This window comes from Catharus ustulatus, chromosome 12, assembly GCF_009819885.2.
Source record: "Catharus ustulatus isolate bCatUst1 chromosome 12, bCatUst1.pri.v2, whole genome shotgun sequence".
Taxonomy (NCBI): Eukaryota; Metazoa; Chordata; class Aves; order Passeriformes; family Turdidae; genus Catharus; species Catharus ustulatus.
This window is the reverse complement of record NC_046232.1, coordinates 19,547,315-19,574,918: the sequence shown is the minus strand read 5'-3', so window position 1 is coordinate 19,574,918 and position 27,604 is coordinate 19,547,315. Positions and strand designations below refer to the sequence as shown.

At 43.9% G+C, this 27,604-nt stretch overlaps 1 protein-coding gene across 11 annotated transcripts in view; it reads left to right on the top strand.

Moving 5' to 3' along the window:
- The window catches only part of MEGF11 (multiple EGF like domains 11), a 254,601-nt gene that overhangs the window by 188,530 nt on the left and 38,467 nt on the right, over positions 1-27,604 (top strand). For all 11 annotated transcript variants that reach the window (XM_033070493.1, XM_033070496.2, XM_033070491.2 and 8 more), the window contains 3 exons: positions 12,285-12,405; positions 13,854-14,017; positions 14,492-14,594. In XM_033070493.1, the coding sequence (XP_032926384.1) occupies positions 12,285-12,405; positions 13,854-14,017; positions 14,492-14,594 (388 nt within the window). The remainder of the gene's footprint in view (positions 1-12,284; positions 12,406-13,853; positions 14,018-14,491; positions 14,595-27,604) is intronic.

Sequence of the window (27,604 nt, the reverse complement as noted above, 5' to 3'; positions counted from 1 at the left end):
CAGAGATACGGGAAATTCAACTAAAATAACCTTAAAAAATGGAAGGTGTAGCTGTGCCCTGGGAAACCATGATGGAAGTCAAAAAATTATATTCACCTGGTATTTAAAAAGTGAAGAAAGATAAAAATCAATCAGTCAGAACAATACAACCAAGCCCCCCACACTAACTGTAGCTGCATCCCAGATCCTTCTTTCCTGGTTTTGGTCTCTGAGGAATGCACTCTCCTTTGAATTTGCATTTTCTTGGTATCTTCTAGATAGAGATAAAAGCTCAGCTGATTCTTTTTTGAAGCTTACAAATTACTTCACAAGTGGATGTGGAACAAGAAGTGGATCTCAAGCAGGCAACAAAACCTCTCTGTTCCATACAGCCTAAGAGTGAGCTGGGAAAATGTTTTTCAAATGAAGGAACTGACAATTTCCTGTTGGACAGAAGTTTTCTTGTCATCTGGGCTGAAAGTTGGAAGTTTACAAACAGAAATCAAAACATCTCACACATGTTTTGGTGTATTTTCCACATAAATGGAGCTGATCACAGATCATTTACATTTATCAAGATTTTTGCACAGTCACAGAGCAGATGAAAACTGCCTCTGAATCCCATCTCGATGTCCCTTTTCATTGATGACATCTGAATTTTCTTACCCTCTTCTCAGTGCATACAAAAGAACATATTTGTGTGTATGCAATGGCCATGCTTTGATTCTTTGTAATCTATTTGGGCTAATAACAGACTATAAAATTTTTTCATCCCCAAGCTACTCTGTGTGATCAGTTCAGACTGAGAATGATCTTCCCTTGGCTGTGCAGTGCCCTGCATGGAATGACTTGGTCTCAGTCCAGCTCCCTGTGGATCAGTGTGTGCATCACAATCCCCATTTCCATCAGCAGCCACCAGCAAATTTGCTGGCACATTGAGCCTTTTTACCATTTTCCCTTCACAAACCATTGCTTCAGGTCAAGCCTGGTGATGTGGCTGTGTGATCCATCTCAAGGTCCCTGTAGGGCTTTTTCTGGGGACAAAGAGCACTGAGAGCTTTTGGAGCAGCACTCCTCAGGAGCACTGTGAGCCACCCAGCTTGTCCTGTACCTTTCCCAAATGGCAGGTGGAGCTGGAAAATCAGTCCAGCTGTGAGGTGACACTGCCACACATCATTCAGGGGACAATGGACATCACCTCAGTGCAAGGGAGCTGGATGTGGGCTAAGTCAGGATTTCAGTAACAACTCACAAATGGATTCTTGTGGCTCTGCTGAATTACAGGAGCAGATAATCTCCATTCCATACCAACGGGGAAGATCATTATGGGGAGGCCACCTGTGTATTCCAGCCTTTCAGACCGAGCTGCTCCCCCATTGATTTTGATATCAGTGTTTTCTATCAGTTTTATGGAGGGTTTTTATATCAGTGCTGTCAGTCAGGCCTGGTGCTGCTCTTCCCCCAAGCTCCTGTGCAGCAATTCGGGATTTCTGCGGGAGCTGCCGAGCCCAAAGGCTGCGGTGCCGCGGCAGCACCGGCTGCAGCAGTGGGACAGGGGTGGGACAGAGTGGGACAGAGGTGGGACAGCAGTGGGACAAAGACTCTGCTGGCACCTCCATCTCTGGCTGCTTTAGAGCTGAGCTCTCGTGCTGAGTGTTGGACAAGGTCACGGAACGCACAGGACACAGCAGCAAACTGCCGCCCTTTCTGTGAATTCAGTGGAACTTTTCAGAGCCCTTTATGAGCTATTCCATTTCATTTCTCTCTGCTCAGTCTCTTGTCAATGCACAAGCTCCAGAAATTGTCTGTGACAGCTCCAATTCTACTTTACCAGAGCACAACTTTTGCCTTCAGTGGGGTTGTCTGAGATACACACGAGTGGGGCTTGCCTCAGTGTCTGCCTCTACTAATGAGAGCTCATTGTCTCACACCCAGAGTTTATAATTTGATAAGAACTCTGAGCAAGTCCCAGGTCTTCTCTTTCTTCTTGTATTTACTTTCACTGGGCTTTGCTGCAGTTTTATTTACCCAAAGAACTCCAAAGTTTTCCTAAGTGGGTCCAAAGGAGCCAACTTGGTACAGAAGGCTGAAAGGCTCTGCCTTTGTTGCTAGTTGACATATTTCATGTGTTTTATCCTTAATTGGCAATGTGGCTGTGTCAAATTGCATTTCCCTTCCTGTAGCCTCATTCAGAACCAGTAGAGCTCAATATTCTGCTCAGACTGAGTTATTTGATCTGAATTTTGCAGAGGGATGAACTGCTTGCCAATAGCAGTGCCTCCTTTCATCTGTTAGGCTTGCAGATGTATATATCTTTATCCACACTATCTATGGTTCTGTGCATGAAAGTGTTGGTTGCTGTCTCTCTGGGTAGTTCAAATTGCAAACTGACTTCATTAAAACCTCCTAAGGACAGGATTTAAGTCACAGGTTAGTTTTGTATTTTATTTTCTGTGCAGCTGTGCTGTCAAAGACTTTGTCTTTCACAATCAGACATGTATAAATGAAAAATCCTGGGTTTGTTTTCTTATGCCAAAAAGCAAATGAAATTTTACCAGATCTCAAACTCTTTTGTCACAGGGTTTTGATTTAGGAATATCTGTGAGAGTTTGAAGGGGATATCTCTTATCTGCCTGTGTGTGGTCATGTGGTTATTTAGCAGCTTTTCAGAACTGCATCACAAAACCCATTAGCTTAGAGTTGACATATTTTCCTTTTTGGATGCTTTTTTTTGCTTTGATCCTCTCACCTATGGACCCTGCAGCTCAGCACCAAGATCCACCACAGCTGTTTGCAGCCTCAGCCCTGTTCCTTTGTGTTTCCATCCACATTTCTGCTTCCATGGCTCCAGTGCTCATAGCAAGGGACCACTTGAGAATTCCTGCTATTTGCAGCACCTTTACCCCTCCTGGACTCAGTCCTTCGGGGTGTGGACACGAGTTCAGGTGTGCTTGGACATTGTCCTTGATTGCACAACATAGCTGTGGAAGAAATCTAAAAGAAAGTTTGCAAATAATGCAGAACTATTGGGATTGTCAAGGCAGTAGCAAATTTGGGGAAAGATTCCTGTTCCTGAATGACTGGGTATGTTGAAATTCAGCGTTTAACAATGCACAGTAACAGATGATAGGAAAATAATGTTAAATAAATACACAAAGGATGAGTTCTAATTTAATTCCTGCTATTCAGGGAAGGAGATCAGGCAATCACTGTGGGTAGTTTTCTGAAAAACTCAACCCCTCAATGAGTCTGAAAAACTCAAATGAATCCAGAGTGCCTGACAGAATAGTTAGAATGATCAGGATGAGAATAAAACAGAATGGAAAAGCCATTTTTTTAGTATTGTGTAAATCCATAATATATCCAATTCTCAAATTACTGCACACAGCTTGGCTGATTCCTGCTTACAAAGGATAGAATGGAAATGGTGACAAAGATCATCTTTTATATGGAATGATTTCTATAGAGAGTCACTCGATAAGCGAGAACTCGGCTCCAAAAACAGATGGCTGAGGAGGGACACGATAGGGATCTGTGGAACTGGGGATGGTGCACAGAACATGAACAAGGAATGGTTATTTACTATTTCTAATAACACAGGAACAAGGGCCAGCCAATTAAATGATTGCACAGCAGGTTAAAAACAAAGAGAGTGCTTTTCACAGAATGCATAATGAAGTTGTGAAATGGTTCCCATAAAATGGGAATAACAGTGGGATGATTTTGCTTAGAGAAGGGGTCACCAAGGGTAGGGATGTGAGAGGTCTCACTCCATGGGGGAAGGGGAGGAAGGAATGCATTCTTGCTACTTATCACAGTGTAAGAAGTTTCCCAATTAAAAAACAGGCAGTGGGTTTGAAGCAAGCAGATAAAGATGTTTCTTCTCTGTATTTATAATTAAACTGTGGATCTTCGTGCCAGGAAACATCATAGAGGCTGAAGGTATAAATGATGCCTTTTATTTCCTGTTTTAGCTGATGTCCTTTTTGCAGGACTGTTCAGACTTGACAGCCAGAAGCCACATTTATTATTGCACAAAAGTCAGGAGGCCACAACTGTTTTACGGGGTGGATCTTGGACTGTGGCACTCAGGCTGTGTGGGTAGAGCAGAAACCATCTCCAATTTCCAGGCAAAGGTATTTCCATTAAAGAGCTGGGGTAGAACTGACAGGCAGCTCTGGGTTCCCACTCTGAAGGTCACTGCCTGGCCCTGAAATGCTAATCTGGATTTCCAAAAGGCTTCTGTTAGCCTCTGCTCTGCCCAAATCTGGGGAAGGACACGATGGAACTGCACACAGTGTGTCAAAATCTTTCCTTTGCCACAGTGGCAACCCTGATTTTGATGCCTTCATTTAAAAAATTAAAAAAACACCCAGCTTTATTTTTTGTTTGGGTTTTTTTGTAAATCTTTACCAGTATATTCAAGGACTGTGGTTTGGTATTCTGACATTTAACCACCTCCCATCCCCAGTTTGGACACAAGTAGTTTGTTGGGCACATGTGCTAGAGATTTGCTTCTCAGGGATGTAAATAATTCCCTCCAGCTTGAAATAATGCACAGGGTGACTGGGCCATTTTACTTTTGAGGATATTTAATTGTGATCTGGCCATGTGTCTTGGAGCATTTTAAAACAGCAGCTGATCAAAGCTGGTTATGGTGACAGCAATGATCCCCACAGATGTTTGACTCTTTACAGCTTCCCCAGAATTAAATTTAAAATATTCTGAGAGTTTGCTCCCTGCCTCACCTGTATAAATCTGCAGTGGCCTTTTTCCAGGTCTAAATTCTGGGTTTAAATTGCTTTAACTAGAAAGGACTTGGTTTCCCAGCTGGCCCCACACTGGACACAAGAAATCCCTCTGGTACAGATGTGATTTACCTGCCTTGATAATCTAAATCTACCCAGTCTAAATCCAATCCCCTGTTTTTTGAGAGGTCCCTCCTGGATAAATGTGTTTTGTGATATTCTATTAGGTGAAAAGTGCTGACTGCATAAAAAAATATTCTTGTTCAGAGGTTGATGATCATCTTTTGTACTCTCCACACCACTTTCCTTCTGAATACATTTAATTATATGATGCTGTATTCATTGCCTTGCTGACACTAAAGGGCTCTGCAGTTAAGCCTAAATACTAAACCAGGCAGATATTCAAGTGTTGTAAAGTCAGTCTAGATTTTTTTTTGCCAGCAAGTGCTGCCCTGATTTATGGGAAGTGGGAGGGAGAGTGAGATCTCTTGCCTGCTTTCTTTATTGAATTCTCTTTCCTTTCTTTAATAACCATGTTTAGGTAACTGGTACTGTAGGAATGGATTTTTTAAATTGCAGATAACTGACTGGTATTGGGCATACTTTTAGTGCAAACTAGAAAACTGGTCCCTGGTGGTGAGGGGGATTATAATGATTGCTGACAGAAATCCAGCTCAGGTTTGCTGACTTTTAGTATGCAAAAATCCATTTTTTTTTAATGAAGGTTTTATTTGTGTTTGTTTTCACTGGATTTCATGAAGGGGAAAAAAAACCCTCCCAAAGCTAGGATTTGCTGCTTTGATTCATCAGTTTTATTGTGCCAGGGCATTGTTCCTTTTGGCTGTATGGAGCCAAGCTGCTGGAGGGCAGGAGAGTGGTGAGATCCTGTGCACCCTCCACTGGAAAAGATGAATTTCCAGTGTGAGAGAGCCCTGAGCCAACAGGCAGTGCCTGACTCCTGAGATGCACAGATCCTTCCATCCTCCACAAGAAATCCCTCTCAACTGGGATTTGCTGGGCTGCAAACCATGAGCCCTGTCCAGTTAATTCCAGTTTTCCACATGCACAGTGTCCAGAGTGGGAGCCACACATGTTCTCCCATCTTGGTAGGTTCAAATTATTCCCCAGGCAGCCAAATCCTATCCAAAGGCTCTCCTAAGCTGTGACAAAGGATTCCCAACCAAATCCTATCCAAATTCTCTCCTAAGCTGTGACAAAGGATTCCCAACCAAATCCTATCCAAATTCTCTCCTAAGCTGTGACAAAGGATTCCCAAGGTGCAGCCCTGGGACCATAGTCTGAGTACTCTCTTTCTCTCTTTTCTTCTTCTTCTTTTTTTTTTTTCCCCTTTTCTTTTCCCCAGTAACTTTTATCCCTCTTCACTCAGAGCTCAGAGTTTTGCTAGCAAAGACTATGATCAGTGAAATAAAATTAAATTGTATCTAATAAAGTACTGTAGGTACTTAAAGTTGACATTATTTATAATATTTTCCTTACTCTCTCTTTATAACAAATGAAGTTTCCATTTTGTTTGTGTGCATGTTCTGCTGAATACTTCTGATCCATCATCAAATTTAAGAATTAGTATCAGGCTGAGTGATTCTGAACTTGGCATTTACTGTGAAATTTACTGTATGAATTAGCATATTAGCACAAATTCAGAGGTGAAATAAAATGCTGACATCCATTTGTAAAGGTTTGTAAATCCTTGTAAGGTTAAAGGAAGCAAAGGGAAAGTTCTGCTCATTCCCAGAGGGAGCCGTGCTTGGCATCTCCCTGCTCAGAGAACTGCAGTGTCACGGGGTGCAGGCTGGGGAAAGCTTTGCAGATGGCTCTTGGAGGGCTTGATGATTCCATGGAAGACTCTGGCATTCAGGCTGCCAATGCTTCTGTCTTTGGATGAGTCATGGGCTGTAAAGTCACTTTTTGAAGTGCAAGAAAACTCTTTGCCATCCTTTCTGCCTTCCCCTCTTTCCCATGGAAAGGGCACAGGGAAGAGGAGGCTGAATAAGGTCATTGGTGGTTTCATTTTGTCCTTTTAGATGTGCATCAAACCCCAGCACAGCCACATCACATCGTGTTACAAGGTGGGTAAAGGAACTTTTGTCAGTGCTCAGTCACAGCAATCACCTGCACACGGAACACTTGGCACAGGAGCCTTGGAGCTTTTTATGGCATTTTATCATTAGCACCAATAATAGCCTCTGCAGGGAGTAATTAGTAACACCCAGAGGGGAAAGGAATTCTGCCAGAGGACATCATTATGTCTGGAAAACTAAAGATGCTGTGTAGTAAGGTCATGAATAAATTGTTTGAGTCCAGGGTGGAGGACAAGCCCGGTGTAAGTACAAAGTTTCCCCCTGCTGTTGATCTGCTGATGAAGAGCACAATAATTTCCACTGAACACCATTAAGGAAATTAGTTTGTTCTGACAGTTTGTGTTGCTGGATACCATATGTTTACCTTGAGGGAATGTTTGTGGAGAACCACTTTGGGTTAATTGTAAATGTCACAATTAAATAAGTAAATATACAGGAGTGTGTCTGAGATCTGCATCGGTGCACAGACTCGGTGTCCCAGCACACGGGTGTCCCACGTGCTGTGTGTACACAGAAATGCACATTTGCAGGTGCTAAATCCGTGCTGAGCAGCTTATCTGGACACACAGGCCTCAGGTACAAACAGCAGCAGCGTTTGGTCTCCCTGATCAGCTCACACAGGGTCTCTGCCCGTGCCCTTCTCCCCACCCAGGGTCTGGGCACCGAGTGTGGAGCATCCCTGGGCTGGTGCCAGGGGCTGCACCTGAGATTCACCTGCACAGCCTGGCCAGGAGGGGATCACATGTGGGCTTGGAAACCTCTGGTTAGTTGGAATCCCACTGCAGATTACCTAAGGTTCGATGTTTTGCCTTTCAGTGCTGTCAGTCACCCCCAGTAGCCTGTGGGAGTTGAGGAATTGGAGCACCTCAGATTAAACCTCGAGAGCAAAGCTGTCACCCAGGTCTTTGTCATGCAAACTTGAGGGCAGGTTCAATAACATCCTGTTCCTCTTCTGCATTGCGGAAGCCTTGAAAAATTGATTTTCTGTTTTGCCACCGAGTTCAGTGGAACCAGACTTCAGCCCTCTGAGGGAATTGTATTCCTGTAGATTGTAGCTACTTCTGAAATCCTTAATGGCACATCCTTAAACAGCAAACTTTGTGACAGAGCAGGCGTGGGTGCAGACTTTGCTGAATATTGTTGACTGGGTTATTAACTCTCTTTATGCTCTGGGATACCCTTTTTTTCCCCTTTCTAAATGCATTTCACAGACTTAAAGGTCTGATCCAAAATGCACAGGAATAAACACAAATTTGTGTATTGATCACCAGAAAAGGATTTTTAAGGGAGTAGATCACTGCTTATAGCAGGAATGCATTTTTAAAAGAAACAAGAAATGCAACATTAATCCAGGGAAAACACTTTCTGAAGCAGCCAGAGCTTGTTAACACAGCCAACACCTAAGGCAGCATTGTGTCTTTAAGCTCTACTAATATTGAACAATAATAATTTTGGTGGAAGAAAATCTTCCCCTCTCCCTGAACAGAAACAAGACTGCCATGCAGAAAGATGAATGCTGTGGCCCTCAGAGTCTATTAATATTTGATGCTGATGGATGTGGGCTGGCAGCCTGAGTTATTAATGGAGTTTTGTTCCTTGGACCTCACCCTCAGTCCATGGGGGAGAATTAACCATAACAAGAACTGGATGCCCAAAGCTCTGGGGGTGCTGGCAAGGGCTGTCAGTTCCAGCAAAAATGGGAATTTCTGAAGTGTTTACAGGCATGGAGAGTCATAGGTGGGGCTGCTTAGGTCACTGCCACCATTCACCCTGATTCAAAGGGGACTTTTAGGGTCCCAGGAACTGTAGATTCCCTCTTCTATCTTTGCCATGTTGGGGTGCTCCCACCAGGTCTGGATTTCAAACAAGAAGCAGCTGAGTGGTGCTAATTTGTGAGCAGGGTGAGGTGTGGGACACCCTGTCCTTGGTGACACTGAGGTGGCCTCTCCCAGGCTGGGGGGTCTGAGATGGAGAGCAGAGAGCAGGAATGTGCTGCTCCACACAGAGCAGAGCATTTCCCACAGCTGGCCCTGACCCCACATCCCATAAAGAGAGTTTTCCCATTCTTTCTGTCAAATTCCAATTTGATCCCTGAAATCAGGAATAATCCAGTGCATAGATTTGGGGGTATAATTTGATAAGCTGGCCCTTCTAAGTGAAAATATTGAAAATGAAGCACCTTTGGAAGTTTGTGATGTCCATATGGGTCATTCTGATTTGGAACACAGAGATGGGAAATACCAAGTTATTTATAGCCCAATTTCTTTATATGGCTTTAACATTTCCAGGGGTATGTGTTTGATTGAATTAGCTACTCCTTCCTAGCATGGAAACCACATCCAGGCATTGCACTACCCTCATTAACCTCCCCATCTTCATAGAAAAAAAAAAGAATAATCAACATAAGGAGCACAGCTGTTGATTAATTGTACTAAATAGGATAGAAATATAAAGTACCATATTGCAAGAGTGAAGATTCAATACACACAATTTAGAATCAGTTTATTAGAATACATAAGTCATTAACAGCTGGATGCATAGACTGCAGCATTATCCACTCGGGCAGGTGGGGAGAGGGAGGTGGAATTTACATCTCTTTAACAGTACCTGAATGCATTTCATTTCGGAGGTCATTCTCCCAAATCAAGTTCAAAATGTTAATAACAAGGTGTGCATTTATAATTAATAAAATCTTAGAGCCAGTGCTATAGTTCAAGTGCATTTTCCTCTTATGTAATTAAGAAGTTAAGTGTATTTGGCAGTTGTCACTCAGAGAGCTCTGAAGGTCTCGCTTGCCAAACCTGGGGATGGAAATCTCATTAAACCAGGTATTTTTTTTTTTCAGTTAAGGTTTGTTTGCAAAGCACGTGAGTGGATGGTGGGCAGCCAGAATGCCCAGCTCTGTCAGTCCATAAAGCCAAGTCCATTAAAGTAAATGCCAAAACTCAAAGGCTTGGGATAAACAGCCTGATGTTCAGCTTGTGAGAATCACAGAATCACAGAATCACAGAATCTTTAAGGCTGGAAAGGGCCTCAAGACCACAAAGTCCAACCATCAACCAGCACCAGCACTGTGTTCACCACTAAACCATGTCCTCAAGTGACACATCCACATGTTTTTTAAAGATTTCAGGAATGGTGATTCCACCACTTCCCTGGGCAGCCTGTTCCAATGCTGCCAGCCCTTCCTGGGAAGAAGTTTTCCCTAATATCCAATCTAAACCTCCCCTGGTACAACTTGAGGCCATTTCCTCACCTTATTGTCCTGTCAGTTGTTACCTGAGAGAAGAGACTGCACCCACCTCACTACAACCCTTTTTCAGGGAGCTGTCCCCTTTTCTTTGGGATAATCTGAAGAGATTACAGAAAAGCAGTGAATCCACTCCAGTTGTGCCTGGCAGGGAGCACTGCCCCTAACACCAGCTGCTCTGTGGTCACAGAACCTCAGCTGAGACATTGGAAATCCTCCTGCTGCCTCCAGCCCTGGCCCAGATGGTGTTTTAGAGGTGTCAGGATGTGGGGATGTGGTTTTGGGGTGATTGATGGTTGGACTGGATGATCTTAAAGGTCTTTCCTAACCCTGATGATTCTGTGGTTGGTTAATGTGATTCCCAAAGGGGTATTTTAACTCCACATCACTCTGCTCCCCTTTCCTTTTCAAAGGAATTTTCTTTTCCTTCTGGATCACTAGTTCAAATCCACATAAGGTCAGTTGTCATAGAAATTATTAGCAGTACCAGCAGTTCTGTGTAGTACATGAAATGAGTTGGGAGTTTCATTCACACAGGATAAGGGCTCCTAAGTGGCACTAATTGGCTGTCTAATTGTCACACACAGGAGAAAGGCAGAGGATTGATTAGGCGTGGAGGCTGAATGCCCCTCTGCCAGCCCGGGCTCCTGGAGCTCATTCCATAGGCATGCTGGCAGGGTAATGAGGGGCAGCCTGCTTTGGATTTTCTGGCTGTCAAGGCAGCATCTTTTCCTGCCAGGCCTTTTCAGGGGCACTTGTTTTACTCCACCAAGGTCAAAGATAGCATCTTTTACAAATAGTGCCTTCACTCAAAAATCAGAGACTTGCAGGATTTACTTGTGAGCAGTATATTTTAACCATTTCCTTTCCTTCCCCCTTAAACAAAGCTTTTGGTCTAAAATAGGATGAGTCACACTGGCAGAACTGCTCCAGCAAAGCAGATGGGAGTTTATGGTGCTCAGAAATCTGTTCATATTTCCTTGTGCTGTCTGGGTGTCTGCTGTGTGATATACAGGCTCCTGCAGGTACTTGTCACAGCATAGGGAAGCTGACATGGTGCACATTTCACACCTGATAAATGGATCCTCCTATCAAACAGTGAAGCCTCTTACCTACAAAAATACATTTTGACCAATATCTTTTCCCCTGAGCTACGGCACAGGTCACACTGTGCAATGGAGTTACTTTTAACTTGTACTAGGTTCACTTTCCCTGGCATAGAACTAAATTATTTAAGTTTGACTCACTGAAGTAGTAAATTTAGGAGCTAATTTGCAATGTGAAAGTCAGGATTACACACAGAGGAAAAGGAAGCAAAAAATACCTTGTATATGTTAATGTGTAGACCCAGCTATGGGACTCAGTAAGTTTACTAAGGCTTAAACCTCAATTAGTGAGGTTAAACCACAATTGCTTTAAACCTTATTGTGCTTACATTTTAATTCCCTTGTTGTATCAAATGAACAGTATTAGTAAGAACTGTGTCTATCTTTCAACCACACAATCAGTGCAATACAACACACCAGAATGTAGTTAGAGCATTCTATATTTCTGTAAAATATAAGTATTTATTCTCCGTCCCCCCTTTTTCCACACCTAGAGCAGAAATGGGACAGAGACCATGTTTCTGTGTTCTGCTGTGTGCCTCCTGTCTCTGACATACACATCACTCCTGTTCTGCCTTCTTCCTACAGTCACAATCTCATGCAAATTAATTGAAAACAAATGCAGGTACCAGCTACGCATCAAAAAGGTCTGATGCACCTGCCATGTCATTTTCCTCTCTGCCAAGTGGAAGACGAGCATGTATGAGATCTGTTAGGTTTTTAACAACCCTATTCTTAGAATATATTTTCCAGGAAGCACAGAGCAATCTCTGCACGGTTTCAGACTGTATATTTTGTGATTAGTGGTTCGTAAGTGATGTTTTGCTTAATGATCTAACATCTGCTCTAGGAGGTTTGTTTTTGTAACTTCCCCACCTCCTGCTGAATGAATGCCAGAAACTTGTCCCTTCCCTCCAAGTCAATCAAAGCACTAATTGCATCATAATCATGGGAAGCAGCGGTGACTGCTCAAGTGCTGTAGACTCAGCAATCAACTCACAACACTCTGCTCTGTTCGGAGAGAGAAAGCTTCCCTGTGCCGAGCTGGGAATTTCCTGCATGCCAGGTTTCTTTAGCTGACTCTGACTTTGCTGGGTTGCAGGGAGATGACTGCACCATTCCCTGCATGGCAGGGACCTACGGCACCAATTGCTCCTCGGTTTGTAACTGCAAGAACGACGGCGCTTGTTCCCCTGTGGACGGGCTGTGCTACTGCAAAGAAGGTAACAAAATTCACATTTAACATCCTGCCATCAATGCCTGTCCCCTTGGAAAGTGGCACAGCTGTGCAGTCAGGAACTCCACTATTTCCTTGTCCTCCCAAGTATCCCACTCAACAGGGACTGTAAGTTCAGTCTCTGCCCTGAGCAGGGGCCAGGCTTCCCTGCTCTGCTGCAGAAATGTCACAGAATTGAGTGTGGGGGCAGGAACACTGCTCCTCTTCAGGGAAAATGCAGAACGACCTGGCTTGTTTTTTTTTTTTTTAATCCCTTTGCTGCCCTATTTCTCCCAGATTCCAAAGCCACTGGGCACAGGAGTGGACGCAGCTTCCTGCCTGTGTGTCCTGCTGCCCTGGCACTGGGCTGTGCCTGGCCTTGGCCACCCCCTCCTGCCCTGCCCTGACTCCTGCCTGCCCATCCCTACCTTGGGCTGGTCTCACTCCTGCTGCCCCTGGCTCATCCCAGCTGCCAGCCCTGCCCTTGGGGTGGCCCTGGCTCTCTGTCCTTGCTGCCATCCTCAGCTGCTCATCCTCCTGTACCCCCATGTGGTGACATCCCAGCCTTGTGCAGGTGTCCTCTGTCGCCTGAGCCAGCATGGGGTTTAGGATGTGGCTCTCATTTATTTGGGAAAATAAGAAGTCTTGCCTGCTCCAGGGTGACTGACATCTTTCCTTCCCACGTGTCTGTAATTCCCTCATGGATCTGGTGGTGAGCACATCCCATGGGTCCAGAAACCACCTGAGAATTCCTCCACTGCTCCATGGCACAGTGTCTCTTCTGTTCCCCAAAATCCCAATGTGAGCTATGCCTGTATGACATACATAAGCCCTAAAACAGAAGTGAGGCAAATAACAATAAAACCTGGCATTTCAAACATGAATTAATGGATCACTGTAGAACCCCATTTAATGAGGGTGTATAAACCATGAGTTACTGCTCAACTCCATGACACAGAGCTGCAGTGGAATGAAAGTCATTGTGCTCCTGGTAGTTAAGGTTTGAGCCTTAATGGCTAGAAATGATAGCCTTGGTCCTTTTTTAGGTGTAATAGCTGCTTTATATTAAATAGCATTAAAAAAAAAAAAAAAGGAAAAAAAAAAGGAGAGAGGTAAGACACAGGAATCATGGCAGCATCACATGAAAAGTTCTTGCAGTCCTGTAGGTCAGAAGGTCTCCAGCCTGACAGACAGGGACTGTCCCAACAGCTCCCAGAAAGGCATCAGACACCTAAATCTGGTTACAGCCAGGACTGTGATACCTCCATCTGTGTGCAGAGATGCTGGGAGATGGAGCTGGGAGGTGACAATAGAAGGGTCAGTCTTTCACCCAAGTTAGTTTTCATTTCCACCAAGAAACTGGTCCTAGAAACAAAGAGCTGCAGCTTGCCAGCTGCCTGTCTGGCTGTTTTCATGGAAACATCCCAGATGCTGTTTGTCTCCCTGTTTCCTTAGGGTGGCAAGGAGTGGATTGCTCCATCCCATGTTCAAGTGGAAGTTGGGGTCTGAACTGTAACCAGACGTGTTCCTGCAGCAACGGAGCGTCCTGCAGGCCGGCCGATGGCTTCTGCCTCTGCTCCCCAGGGTGGCAGGGGGACTTCTGTGACCAACCTTGTCCTGTGAGTGCAAATAACAGCTTGGGGTTAAATTGTTAAATAAATTAAATAGCCGTTTGTTATTTAATTCATAATAATTAAATAACAATTGTTGCAAATAACCATTTGGGTTAAATCACGGTCCCCATAGCTCTGCTGAACAGAGAGCAGGGCAGGATCTCAATTTGTCTGTGATGTCTGAAGGAAATCAAATGTAAATAACAGATTGGGGTTCTAGCAGTCAACTGGATGTATTATACTTTGCATTGTATTTTATCAGAGCTATTGCTGTGTTATCTGCATTTTCTTGAATGTAATTTTTTAAAGTGATTCCTCATTTAGTTCTGTATAGAAACATTAGGCACTGAGTTTCTATCTTCTCTGTATGCTAATTTAAAAAATGCAACTCAGCATGAAGAGGGACGTGATAGATGATTTTGCACATTTCAGAACAAAAAGCTGATCACTGAGAGGCTTTTTTTATTTATATTTTTGAAGGATGGAACATATGGCCTTAATTGCAGTGAGCGTTGTGACTGCAACCACGCGGACGGGTGTGATCCTGTCACTGGGTACTGCTGCTGCCTTGCAGGCTGGACAGGTAAAATCAGCAATCTCCTCTGGAAACCTTGGGGCTTGGCTTGATTTTGGAGTTTGGAGGGGTTTGTTAATTTGCTTTGCTTTGATATTGCATCAGTTATAGCCCTGGACTTGTGACTGCAAACTTCTAAATAATGGATTGAGACAAGATCAGCTGAACTTGCCCATATTTAAATCACTTGTGATGGTGACAATAATTGGCATTCATTAAATTTGTATTCAGATGAGTTTGAAGATGGCTCCAAACCTGCAGCCAGATGTTAGCCTTCTGTAAGAGCATCCTCAGGAGGGATGCAGATCATCCATAATCCTGCAGAGTTTTTCTCCTTGAACTGCCCTTTCCACAGGGGTGCAGCTGTGGGACGGTGACTCCAGGACCATCATAGCTGGGATGCAGACAGGGCATTTCTGATGAGCCATTACAGCTGCTCCATCATACAAAGCTCCCATTTTCCCCATTACCAGTGGTTCTTGTCTCAGGGTAGTTGCAGAGAGCATGTTAATGCTGGTTTGACAGAGCTCTTGTGATAACACAGCAACAGAGAGGAATATTCAGTGAAGTTGGAGAGTCCAGGGTGGAGTTCTCAGTACAATTACACCTGCACTTGACTCCACACTGATGTTCTCTTTGCCAGCTTTTGACAGCAGTAGGGGGCAAGTTATTGACCCAACCATTTCACACTTTGCTGCCTAAAATGCTGGTTAATCTCTCTCTGCTCTCTGTTGAGGCCCTGGGTGGAAATAAAGTTATGTTCCATATACTGCAGAACCAGCAGTGGTGCTGACAGTCAGAATGCATTTATATTAACAGCGAGTCATTTGGAAAATTTGATTGTTTTTCAAACAAGTACAAGTTGGAAGGATGCATGGAGCAAGGCAGGCTGATTAGGCAGCCAGCATTAGGGATACTGTCACCTTTCCCATTGATTTATGCCTTAAACCAGCACATGCCTTCTGTTTCTAATGGAGAGGACACTCCACAGCAGCCCAGCTCTCAGGAGCATGAAGCAAAAGCAGTGAAATTATGCCTAAAGCAACAATGGAAATAATCTTTAGAGAATTAAATAAAATGTAAAAATAATAAGTTCTACATATTGTGTACAATGAAGCTACTTTTGGAAGGTACTAGGCATGTATCCCTGAAAAGGACATTTTCCCCCCAAGAAAATCCATTTTATAAGCTCAGTTGCATCCCCTCCTTCATTCTCTTGCTTTCCTCAGTGGCTGGGCTGCATTTATCTTTCCCTGAGCCTCCTTGCCATCAATATATCCATCTATCAGGCTTTAAAACTCTACTGTTCATTATTGATGATCAGCAGAGAAACATCTGGTGGGTTTTCCTGTAGTCACTGTGAGCCTCTTCAAGGAAAAAAAATGGCTTTTAAAAGTACAGTAATTTGAAGAGAGATATTTATATACACCTACTCTAAAAGTTTATTACACATCTTCTGGATGTAGCATTCCAGAGGAAACTGCAGGGGCTGACCTTTGCAGCACTGCAGATTGAAGGTGTGGCTTTTTCTCAAAGGCATTTGCAGCAAAAAATTTGTGCTACTCCCATGCACATCTGTAAATGGATATTAAATGCAGATACTAATTAATTAAAGGTAAGAATAATCCCTGATGTCCTTCTTTTGATTTCCATATTGTGCAAGTTAATTCTGTATTAACTTGGAGGGGATTTGCTGCAGCCTAAGCACTTTATCCATCAGTGTGCTCCTACAGTTCTGGAATTCTTCTCTTCAGGATCACATTTCAGAGAGGAAAATGCTATATCCATATTTGAGACCAGGTTGGAGTTGAAATGTTGACAGGGCCCTGTAAGGTGGAAATGTTGATAGACAGAACCAACATGTGTTTTGTCAATTCTGTTCCAATGTTTTTTCCATTTGGCTTGGCACCAGACACAAGGATAAATTCTGCTCATACTGGTTTGAAAGTATGTAATTTAAGAAACTCTTCAGCTAGATAATTATATTTTTTCATATTAAGGAGTGTGGCATCAGTGAAAGATTAATCTTATCTGCAGTTGTTGTGAACTGGGCCATGATGTGTATTGCGGTGCATTTTATTAATATCAGGCCATAAATAATTCAGGCTGAAATTTTTGCTTTCTGATTTTGGTACTAATTAGGCATGGCCTGAAAAAGATCAGAAAAGTTCAGGATCATGGAACTTCTGAAGGTTCTCCTGCCCACTCACAGCAAACAGAGAATTCACGTGGCTTTCTGATCCTAATAGCCACAAAACTTCATCTGAAACAGCATATTCTGTATGTTCATCCCAGACATGGGACTCCCTCTTGATGTCTCTGTTTTATGTAAAGATCAAGGGGGAGATTGAACCCATTTTCTTTAAAGTGGTTTCAAGATGTTACTGATATAAACCTTCAGGGACTGATGGATGGTGAGAGCATGGAGGAGGACTGGCTAAAGAAGGAACACGTCATGTCCAGAGTAGCATGCAATGTAAGGTAACAGCACTCTGCCATCCTTTTATTATGTCATGACTGCCCAAGACTATTATTCAGGATGATGACCTTCTGTGGATACCAGCTGGGGGAAGGTAATTTTCAGGAGCTGAGTGTCCCTGGCAGATGGGAAGATGATGAAGAGATCCCCACGTCTGAAGCAGGAGATCACAAAGCTGTGCAAACCAGCTGGATGCGTTAATAAGCACAGAGGCAGCAAGCTGCTCTGAGATCTGCACATCCCCTTCCCCCAGCTTCTGGGGGGAATTGCACTCCTGCAGCCACAGGCAGGAACAGACCAGCCCTGGAGGGCTGATCACCTGTGTTAGGGCTCCAAATCACCCAGCCAAGTGCTCAGCAAACACAGGGCACGTGGTGTCACCAATGGCTTTGGAGGTAGCAAAATGGTCTCACATGGTACCAAGGAAGTGCAAGTTGGTGAAATGTTGGCCAAAATCAGCTCTGTGACCTGCTGATGCCATGCAGAGCTGCATTTTCCTCCACAGGAAGGGGTGCAGTGACACTGAGGGCTCAGCCTTGCACTCCAGTTCTCCAGGCTGGACATGTGGAACCTCATGTACACAAACAGTACCTTGGGAATCCAAACAAGAGATGCTCATATCTAGTGCTGGCTTAAAAAGGAAAAGTCTTGCTCTCAGAGGACCAAGTCTTGATTGCTTAGGCTGTTTTTTAAGGATTAATAAGGATCTCTTTCTCCACCTTTGCTGTGCATTTTAGGTACAGACACTTCTGTGCTTGCAGCTCTGTGTGTGCACAGGTCCCTTAGAGCTCCCAACACAACAGACATTTGTGGAAGAGGTGCTACTTTAGGTACACTCAGGTTGAAGTGAAAATGCCCAGTGCTAATTACATTTGGTTAATTCGAGGTCCTACACACCCTGAATCCACAGAGGGAATGGAAACACAGAAATGCTGCAGGACAGAGCAGCTCCTGGCCAGAGCAGGTCCTGGAGAAGCAGGACGAGTCTCATCTGTCCCAGGTGCAGCCTCCTCTCCTGGATGCTCCAGTGACAATGACAAGGTTCTAAATTTCAGTGTTAAATTTCCACACAGTCTGAAAGTGGACAGGGGAGCAGCAGCTGCCCTGGTGGCCTTGCTGGCTGAGCAGGATGCCAGTGCTCCTGTGCCAGGTGCAGTGCTGTTCCTCTGGAGATGGCAGCTCCAGCCAGCCCCTGGGGGATGCAGGATGAGCTTCAAACCCCCCCAGCTCAGTCCCACCTCAGGCAGCTGCTGGCAGCAGGTTCTGTGGCAGAAATGGTTTTCTCACAGATTCCAACTGGTTAGAGATGTGTAGCCTTTATCTGCTTCTCTCAGTAATCCCTCAATAATTAAATTAGAGCTGCTGGCCTGTCCTTTAATTTCTGGAGATGCTTGACCAGAGCCAGGTAAGATTGCCTGGGAAGACAGAGCCAGGTATTTCCCATCCTGCCCCAAGACCTGAGTCCATCCCAGCCTGATCCCAGGAGAGCCTAGGCCTGGCTGCTCCTCGTGCTGAGCTCTGCTCCTCCCTGGGCTGAGCCCATGAGCTCAGGTTCATTGTGGCAGTTTGTGCTTTGTTACCCTTGCAGCTCTTGCACTGGGATTAAATGGGAAGTGATCTGCAGGGGGATAGATTCCACTCCTCTAAATGCTAAGGTCAGTTAAAATCCTGGTTATCTGAATTCCTTTAATCTGAAATGCTGTCTTATCTGCATCTTGTTCTGCCTTTTTTTCTTGTGTGGTGCTCTGGTTTTGCAGAGCTGCTGTGGCGATGGTATCTCAGCTCCCCACTGAGCTGGGCTGCCCAGAGGCTTCTCTCAGTATCCAAAGCCAAAGTTTATTCACTTATTTTAACATCCCAAAGATGTATGGGGAAAATTAGCCTGGTGCTGTAGATATGAGATGGAAAACATAAAAGTGTGCATCCCATAGTTAATCACAAAAGAAGCCCATATAGATTTTCCTTAATTAATCAGGATGGCCAACACAGGTATGCAAATGATGCATGCTGCTGAGGAACAAACATCTTGTTATTGGTGCTTTACACCTTCAGGTTTCATTCCTGCCTCATAAGAGCAGCCTCCCTCTTTGCTGGGAAATCAAAACACACATTTCACTGTCCTTTACAACCTCAATAACTTTCACACAGTGCCAGCAACAGAACCCTGATGGTCTCTGCCCTGTGCAGAGCTCAGAGCCCAGCAGAGGCTGTGGGAGTGTGGAGCTGCAGGATTTCACTCTGGGCTCCCAGGGAGGGATGGGGTCAGCAGGTGCTGCTGGGCACAGACCAGGGCAGCTCCCAGGGATGAGGCTGCAGGGCTGGGAGCATTTGCAGGCTGGCAGTGACATCTGCACTGTCACTCAAACACAGAAACACGTTTCTTGCCTCCTGTGGACACATTAATTCAGGAAAACTGATAAGCCTGTTACTCAAGGGAAAGCCTTTTTGAATTTTAAAGGAACAGTGGCCACTTTGACAGGGAGCTCTAAGGTATTTTTAACTTCACTTTCCCTGAGTTCTTTGCAAGGAGGTGAAAAATCCTTGAAGGAAGAAACCCACCCTTCCCATAAAATGCATGTTGTTTGTACTAATATGACTTTTCTGCCATTGCTGCTGTATCAAATTGATAATCTTAGGGCCAAATCCTGTCCTCAGCTATACTGGTTTGAAGCCTAAATAATTCTCTTGTCATTAGTAGATCAACCTCACCTATGTGATGATAAAACTGGGAGCTGGTTTTCCATTCCTATTTAAAACCAGAAAAAACTCTAGGAGTTTCTTCATGCACCTGCAGCTTTTCAGCTAAAGATCCAGAGTGTTTTAGAATTCACAATGTCATGGGTTGACTTCTTTTTTTCCCATCAGATTGTTTCATACCATTGGTTTGTAAGACAGAGCCTAAAATACCAGAATGGAGCAATAGTGAACTCCTATTAAACATGCATTTTCTAGATGTCTAATCCCATTATCTACACCATGTTTTGCATTTATCACTTCTGGCAGTCTTATCCCAGATTTTTAAATTAATAATTTATTTCTGTGATTATTCTGTATCCTTGCATTAGCTTTAAATGGACAGGAAAACTAGAAATTTCTAGAGTCAGTCTAAAATGGTGCATTTTAGCCTCTCTCCTGGCCTCTGCCTTTCCAGTGTGAAAATCTTTTCCATATGAAAGGTGTGCTTACTCTCTGGATTCGACAAGTGCCCTTTAGTCTATGAATGTAAGATAAGCTTATTAGAAATTAGCTTTAATTTTTCATTGACTTAATTTCAAGTGAGTTGATAAGATTTTAATGTCAGGCTGTGCTTAAAAATTCTCTCTTTGACAGGAACCTTTAAGGATGGTTCCTGCTGATATAGGGCTAATTTTCAAAAATATGAATTATGAAGTTATATCAAAGACTTCATTGATGTCCTGACATTAATTATGTCTGTGTCTTCCTTGGCAGATATCTGGGGGGCTCCTGGTTTTCATCTGAGTGAGGATCAGTTGTGTTTGTCCTGTGCCAGATTTTGTATATATTTCACCTTTTGTGAAATCAGTTGGATTTTTGCCACTCCTTCAGTGGGAGTTGGATCAGACCCTCAGACTATAATTAGCAGCTGCAGTAAGGCTACTGCTAAACTTCAGCATCTATGCAAATCATTGCAGTAATAGTCTTAGAAACACAGAAGATACACAGGTTTGTTTATCTTTGTACTTATTTTTGGGTTTAATTTTGCTTAATAAAGGACAGCTTTTAAATTTCTGAGAGAAGACAGAGCTTGGATGGCATCCTGGGTGATGCTAATTTAATGGGCTCTAAAAACATGAGACTTGACTAGAGGTACCCAACCCTTTTCCATTTTAATATGGAGACATTCTATATTTAAGCCTGGCTGTGTGTACAATAGTCACCTATAAATAAATGTGGGCGAGAAGCGGGGAAAAAATTATTTGTGCACATTTCAGCAGCCTAAATCCTGGCTGCTGGCATGCTGAGTGTGAAAGGAGGAGAGGGAAGAGTGCTCAGCAAACAACCTGCAAGCTAAAATGAGGTGTGTATCTCCATTTATATATTTATATAGTGGAGAGACTGTTTACAAGAGCAGGTAGTGACAGGTCAGGGGGGAATGGCTTCACACTGCCAGACAGCAGGGTTGGATTGGATATTAAAAAAAGCAGAAATATTCTGAGGGTGAGGCCCTGGCACAGAGTGCCCAGAGAAGCTGGGGGTTGCCCCTGGATCCCTGGAATGTCCAAGGCCAGGTTGGATGTGATTTGGAGCAGCCTGGGATGGAGGAAGGTGTCCCTGCCATGGCAGGGGTGGGATGGATGATCTTTAATGTCCCTTCTAGCCCAAACCATCCCACAATTCTGTGTTAAATTATATTGTTCATTAAAGAGTTTGCAGTGAAAGATGCTGTAAACACCTTCCTTCCCCTCTCACACCAAGGAGCAAGGGTGGGATTTCAACATCACTGACCACAAAAGGCTTTGGTTGTGCCCCAGCCCTTGCTCAGCTGTTCTTCATCATGGTTTAGTTCAGGACTTGAACATTTCCAGCAGGAGAACAATGCAGGTTTTCCCAGTTCCTGCTGCTTCCTGATGGTCTGCTTGGACCTTTCCCAGCTTTCTCTTCCCTCCTGGCCTGAAACTTCCCAGCATCAGAGGAATGGGAAAGCTCTAAAGATGAAGCAGGGCTGGGTAGGGCTTGACTCCTTTTAGCCCCATTTTCTGCAGGTCTGCCCTGCCTGCTCAGGGCAGCTCTTCCCTGCCAGAGAGCACCCTGGAGAATACCCTGGAGCACAGGGAACCGCATCATCCTTCATTTCAGCAAACATTTTGACTTACCTAATTCCTTGTGAGGTAGATCTCTTGCCTCAAAAGCTTTTATTGCATCAATTCCCCCTGGTTGGGTGATTCATACCTGGAGATTTCTCTAGATAATTAAAAATAGGGGTAGGATTAGAGCTCCACAGAGGTGCATTAGGCTTTAAATGTATTACTTGCAGAAAAACACTTACATTAATGGGTGCATAAATCGCCCCTGCACAGATGAGAGAAGGGACAATTTAGAATTTTTCACTGGCTGCAGGGAAGGGCTTGTTCTTCATTATTTAGGACCAGATCATGGAGCTTTCATGTAGACTGATGGGCTGTTACACTCAGGAGTTGCCCCTCTGAATCCACTGGTGAACAGTGCTCAGCAAGAGAAGGAAGGGCTCCAAGCCACCAATTTGGGGAAAAAATGAGTGAAAAAAAGCTTTTGAGAACACCACAGAAGTTCATAGATAATGTGAGTGTGGCTGCTGTTCTCTGCTGAGTAGTTTCACTATATAAAAACAAAAATAGCTTATTTGCAGACTAGATGAGCAGCCATCAATTCTTAATGTTTCCATTTAATTTTATGAGAGATCCCTTTATGTTTTCTTTTATCTGCTGCCCTCCCCACACTGATTTTCTCATTCTTCAGCATTCTTAAATGCTGAGCTGTCAGGAATTGTGCTGTGGTGCTTCTGACTGGCTCTGAATCAAATACTTCAGGGTTTGCCTCAGGTAGGAATAAATACAAAGATGCAAAAAGTGATAGAAAAGCATCAAGAATTCTTTGTGAACTCTTGTTCATGCTCTAGGATAACCCCTCTGAGCAGCTGATCCACAGCTTGGACAGCTCCTTCTTGTGCTCTTACTGAATTCTCTTCTACCTTTTAGAGACTGAAGCAGCAGAAGGGTCTCAGCTTAGGAAAGCACATGGACCTAATTAATCTCAAATACAACTTAAATAGAATTTATAGGGACAACAGAAGTGCAACAGCAATAAGAGTATCAGGGAAAGACAAGAGAATAAGGTTAAAGAAAACATGAATGTGTGAGTATAGAAATCATTATCAGAAATAAATGTACAAAGCAGGAGGCCAAGGCAGGATTCAGGGTGACCTGGGGGGACTCTGGGCTGGGTGTGAGGTGCTTCCAGTGGGGTCACTGCAGGTGGGACAGAGAGCAGAGGGAGGGAGCAGCCATTCCACAGGTCCCATCCTCTGAGACATCCCCAGACCTGTTCCCAGCTCCTTCATCTCCCTGCTGACCCTGCCCACTCCCAGCCACCCCCAGCCCAGCAGCAGCAGCTGGAGGGAGTTTGCTGTGTTGTGGGGACCCTGGCAGCAGGTCCACACCACCTCTGAGGATCCATCCTGCCACAGACACGAGCCACCAACATTCCACATCAAAGCCAAGCGTGACTCACCAAACCTCAGGCCTCCACAGCACTGCCTGCATAAATCCAGTGCCTATTTTTGCATAAAAAGCAGTTCTTTCCAAAGCTATTCAAATGCCAGAAATAAGAGATTATTATGACTTCATGTCATGTTGAAAGACAGGTGGAGGAGAGCACAATGTTTGTGTTCGATTCAAATGTCTGATGAAATCATTCCTGTCATTCCTAATTGATGTTGCATCTGTCTTTAGATTGGAACTGTTGAGGGGAAAAAAAAAAGCTGAAGATCTTATTCAGAGAAATAATTACAGTTATACACTGGTAGATGTAAAATTAAAGTATGTGGGGGGAAGGGAACTACATCCTATAATTTATCAAATTCCTACATCCCTGAAAAATAATTAGATGCTGGGCAGTGTGCGGGCACTGCTGCAGAGGCTACTGTCAGGGGGATAGCAGTGGTCAAAACCAGGCCACTGCTTCTCATTTATTCCATCCATTTTTGCTTCTTCTATTGTGTTTGGAGTATTAGTTTCCAACTATCCAGAGACACAGCAGAGAAACAATGGCAGCTTTATTAAGAGCCAGAGACGTAATCCCCAAGCACGAGTGCAATTGCAGAAGCTGGGGAGGAAAAAAGGGAGCTCTGCTCATGTCTGGCTTTCAGGAATTTTACCCTCCAAAGTCCTTCAGCATGATGCAGTTACAGGCAGCACTAAATCTGCATTACTTTGACAAACTTTCTTGAAGCTACTGAAGATTATTAATGGAAGCAGCTTGTGAAGGAGCTCTTCAATAGATGCCTCACATCCCAGTTGTATGGCCTGGGGGTTTTTTCCCTCTTTTTTTTCTTGCTCCTTTTCCTGATGCTTGTGTGGATGTTGGATTAATCCATCACAGCTTGATTTGTAAATTTGAATACAAGGACTGATTTCATCTGGTCAAACGTGAAGCTGCTCCATGTAGAACAGACACAGGTTTCTCTCAACAGCTTCCCACTGCCAGAGGGCAGGGCTAGGTGGGATCTTGGGAAGAAATTCTTCCCTGTGAGGATGGTGAGACCCTGGCACAGGGTGCCCAGAGAAGCTGTGGCTGCCCCTGGATCTCTGGAAGTGTCCAAGGCCAGGCTGGACAGGGTTTGCAGCAGCCTGGGGCAGTGGAAGGTGTCCCATGGACAGTGGAAGAAAGGCCCCCATGGCAGAGGCAGGGACAAGATGAGCTTTAAGGTCCCTTCCCAGTCAAACCATTCTGGGATTCTGGGATTCTCTTCCTCCCCTCTCTCTCCCTGCTGCTTTCCTTCATCAGGATTATCTGCAGCTCCACCTTGGAAGATCCCTGCCCAACCAAATGGCTTCACCCTTGGGAAGTCTGGGCTGAGTTACCCCTGATACTCCCAGTGCAGACAGCAGCTGCTTGGTCACTGGGTGGGACACTGTCCTGGAGGGGCAGTTTGTGTTTTCCACAATAATTCAGGCCCTTGGGGCTGCTTTTCCTCCCCACCATGTGTGCAAAGGAGATTGGTGTGGGGAAAAGGGACTGAAGCCACTCCTGGGACTGCCAGCTAAGGGCCATGTACAGAGCAGTGCAAAGGGAATCCACTGGAGAGCAGCCAGGGTTTGCAGCAATCCAACACCCAAATCCCTGCTGGGCCATGGAGAGTTTGTGGCTGCTGTTCCACAGAATGAATTAAAGCCTCAGTGGGCTCTGCTCTTACCTGGGCTCTGCCTTACTGCAAAAGTGCAGCTCTTTTGCCCATGTCCAGGGGATAACTACAATTTTATATAAGTTATGTGGATTTCATTTACAATTCACCCCCAGAACATTGTTTAAAAAGGTCTTGGAAGTGTAATTTTATACCAGTGTCTGCAATTGTGAACCACAGCCTCGGGCTGGCAGATAATTCCCTGGTATCCAAGCAATAGTTTATGTATAGAACTGCTTCCTGCAGCTTCAAGGACTTCTGATAGTTGTCTTTTTAATTTCTACACCACACATGTGAAAGCAGGACTTTGTTCATAAATGAGGAATCTCTGGTTGGAACATGAGGGCATACAGAAGTGTGTCAACTTCAGCAGGTTTTGTAGTTCTGGAAACTGAAAACTAATTGCTTATCAGAAATGTTCATCAGTAAGTTCCTAAATAAATATTAAAGTTTTACATTGCAGAATCTTGCTGCTTCACTGACTCTGACTATAAAGCAGCTGGAAGGAATGGACTCCCCCTTTACAGGCTGTCAGGTTAGGGAATTGTAAAATTAAGGTGCTTTTTCCTGCACAATTCCATAAGACTTGCATGTCCAGATGCAATTTTCACTTCTCATTTATATTTGCAATTCAATGCGTGTAGGAGCCTTCAAAAATGAAGTCTTCCATGAGAATTAACTTAGAGTAATAAAAAGTAATAAAACCTGATTGCAGCACCATCTCAGTTGTCTTCTGGAAATGTAGAAATAAATAAGGGCTGGAATGGGTGGCAGTGGCTTCTGGAAAGTTTTCTTTTCCCCACTTTCCATTTTGCTCCAACAATCAGCTCCACAATGACTCATTGCCTTCGTTAGGAGAGGGAAGACATCCCTCATTACTCATTACCACAGCAAGGATTGGCTGCTGCAAGGAGCTGCCCTGGCATTCTAATTCAGGTGCCTTCCACAGGAAAAGAGTCAGTGTCATTCTTCCCCAAACTTTGTCAAAAGAGACAAGAAATAATGCAGTTTAATTGTCCCCGTTTATAATATCCCATCCACAATGACAGAACTGCAATTTTAATGCTGCAATCAGGAGGAAAAATGCACTTTTTTTCTATGTTTGTGTCTGAATTTTAGTTCAAGGAGCTCACACTGAGACTCAAGGCTCTAAATGTTCATATATATGTGTTTATAAATACAAAACACAGTTATTTGTTTACAATTTATTGTGTGACTTTTTAATTACAGAGCATTGTGGATACAATACATAAATGCACTTGTTTAAGTAATGCAAGGATATATTTGATTTCAAAGGGAGCAGGGAAGAATGTTTAAAATAATTGTTTTTCTTGATTTTACTGGTACAAATGTTCCTTGTCTCTTTTCACAGTCCCTTTTTTCAGATTGATTTACTTGGCTATGAAGAAATTGAGCTTGGTTTAAGTTTTTACTGTATTTTAATGTGGTTTTTATTAAGCTGTACAGAATGGTCCATACCTCTTTATAAATAAAGCTAAGATCATGTATTACTAGAAATCACATTTCAAACTGTACTTTTGCCAGACTTGGTTAAGATTTTCTAGGAAGGGACATTATAATTGTGTGATTAATCTTCAGAAAAGGGAAATTTTGGCTCTGCAGTATTTCTTACTGTGTTAACTTCAGAGATTTATAAAACCAACTTGAAAGTGCACTGTAAGTGTGTTTATAATGACTTTTAGCTGATTCAATAATCCTCAGAGTTTGGTGACTGTACAGATCCCAGCTCCCCAAATGCAGTGCATTACCTCCAGCACCCTGATGAAGTTAGCAGAGGTGGAGGAGATTATTGGGATTGTGTTTCTGTGGAGCCCTGCACTAATCCAACCCCTGGGCTGCTTTCATCCCATTGTGCAGTGGGACATGTGCAGGGGTGATAAAGAACATCTCAGGCTGGGGATGGTAAAGAACATCTCAGGCTGGGGATGGCAAAGAGCATCTCAGGGTTGGAAGCCCAGCTGGGGTGTGTGGGTACCCCCAGATCTCAGGCCAGGCCCCCACTGGGGCCCTGTTCTTAGGAAAATTTCCAAGCCAGTTTCTGATCCATTTTTGCTGTTGTTATCTGTGCTCCTGGCACTGCTCAATGTCCCTCTCAGTTCAGGCAAAGCCATCCAAGGAGTCCTTGATGGTGCAAACAGCCCTGCTAATTGCAGGTTTTGGTACTGCCTTGTCCCAGTGAGTCAGAGCCTCTCAGACACGGTGTGCAGGATCAGCTCCTTCAATCACATTTATATGTGACAAGCCATGGCACAAGGTTGTTTGTAAAAGTCACCAGTTTAAACAAAACCTGTTGAAACCATGCCAGAAACCTTAAGTTTCCTATGTGCTCTTTTGTTCTTCATAATAATAAATAATTACCAATAAATAATAATAATAATTATGAAACAAGCCCCCTGGGAAGCACTGGGAGCTGCATTGGCAGGTCTCAGTCTCCATTTAACATGCAAATGCTCAGCCTGGTCTCACATTTGGCCACTTGCTGGATCAGAACACAGTTCATTCACACAGAACTGGGGAGCTTTGGGTGGATGTGGACACAAAACACCAGAGCACAGGGGTTTTAGCCAGGAAGGGAACAGAACACAAAATAGAGCTGAATTTACTTGTGTTCAAGAATCC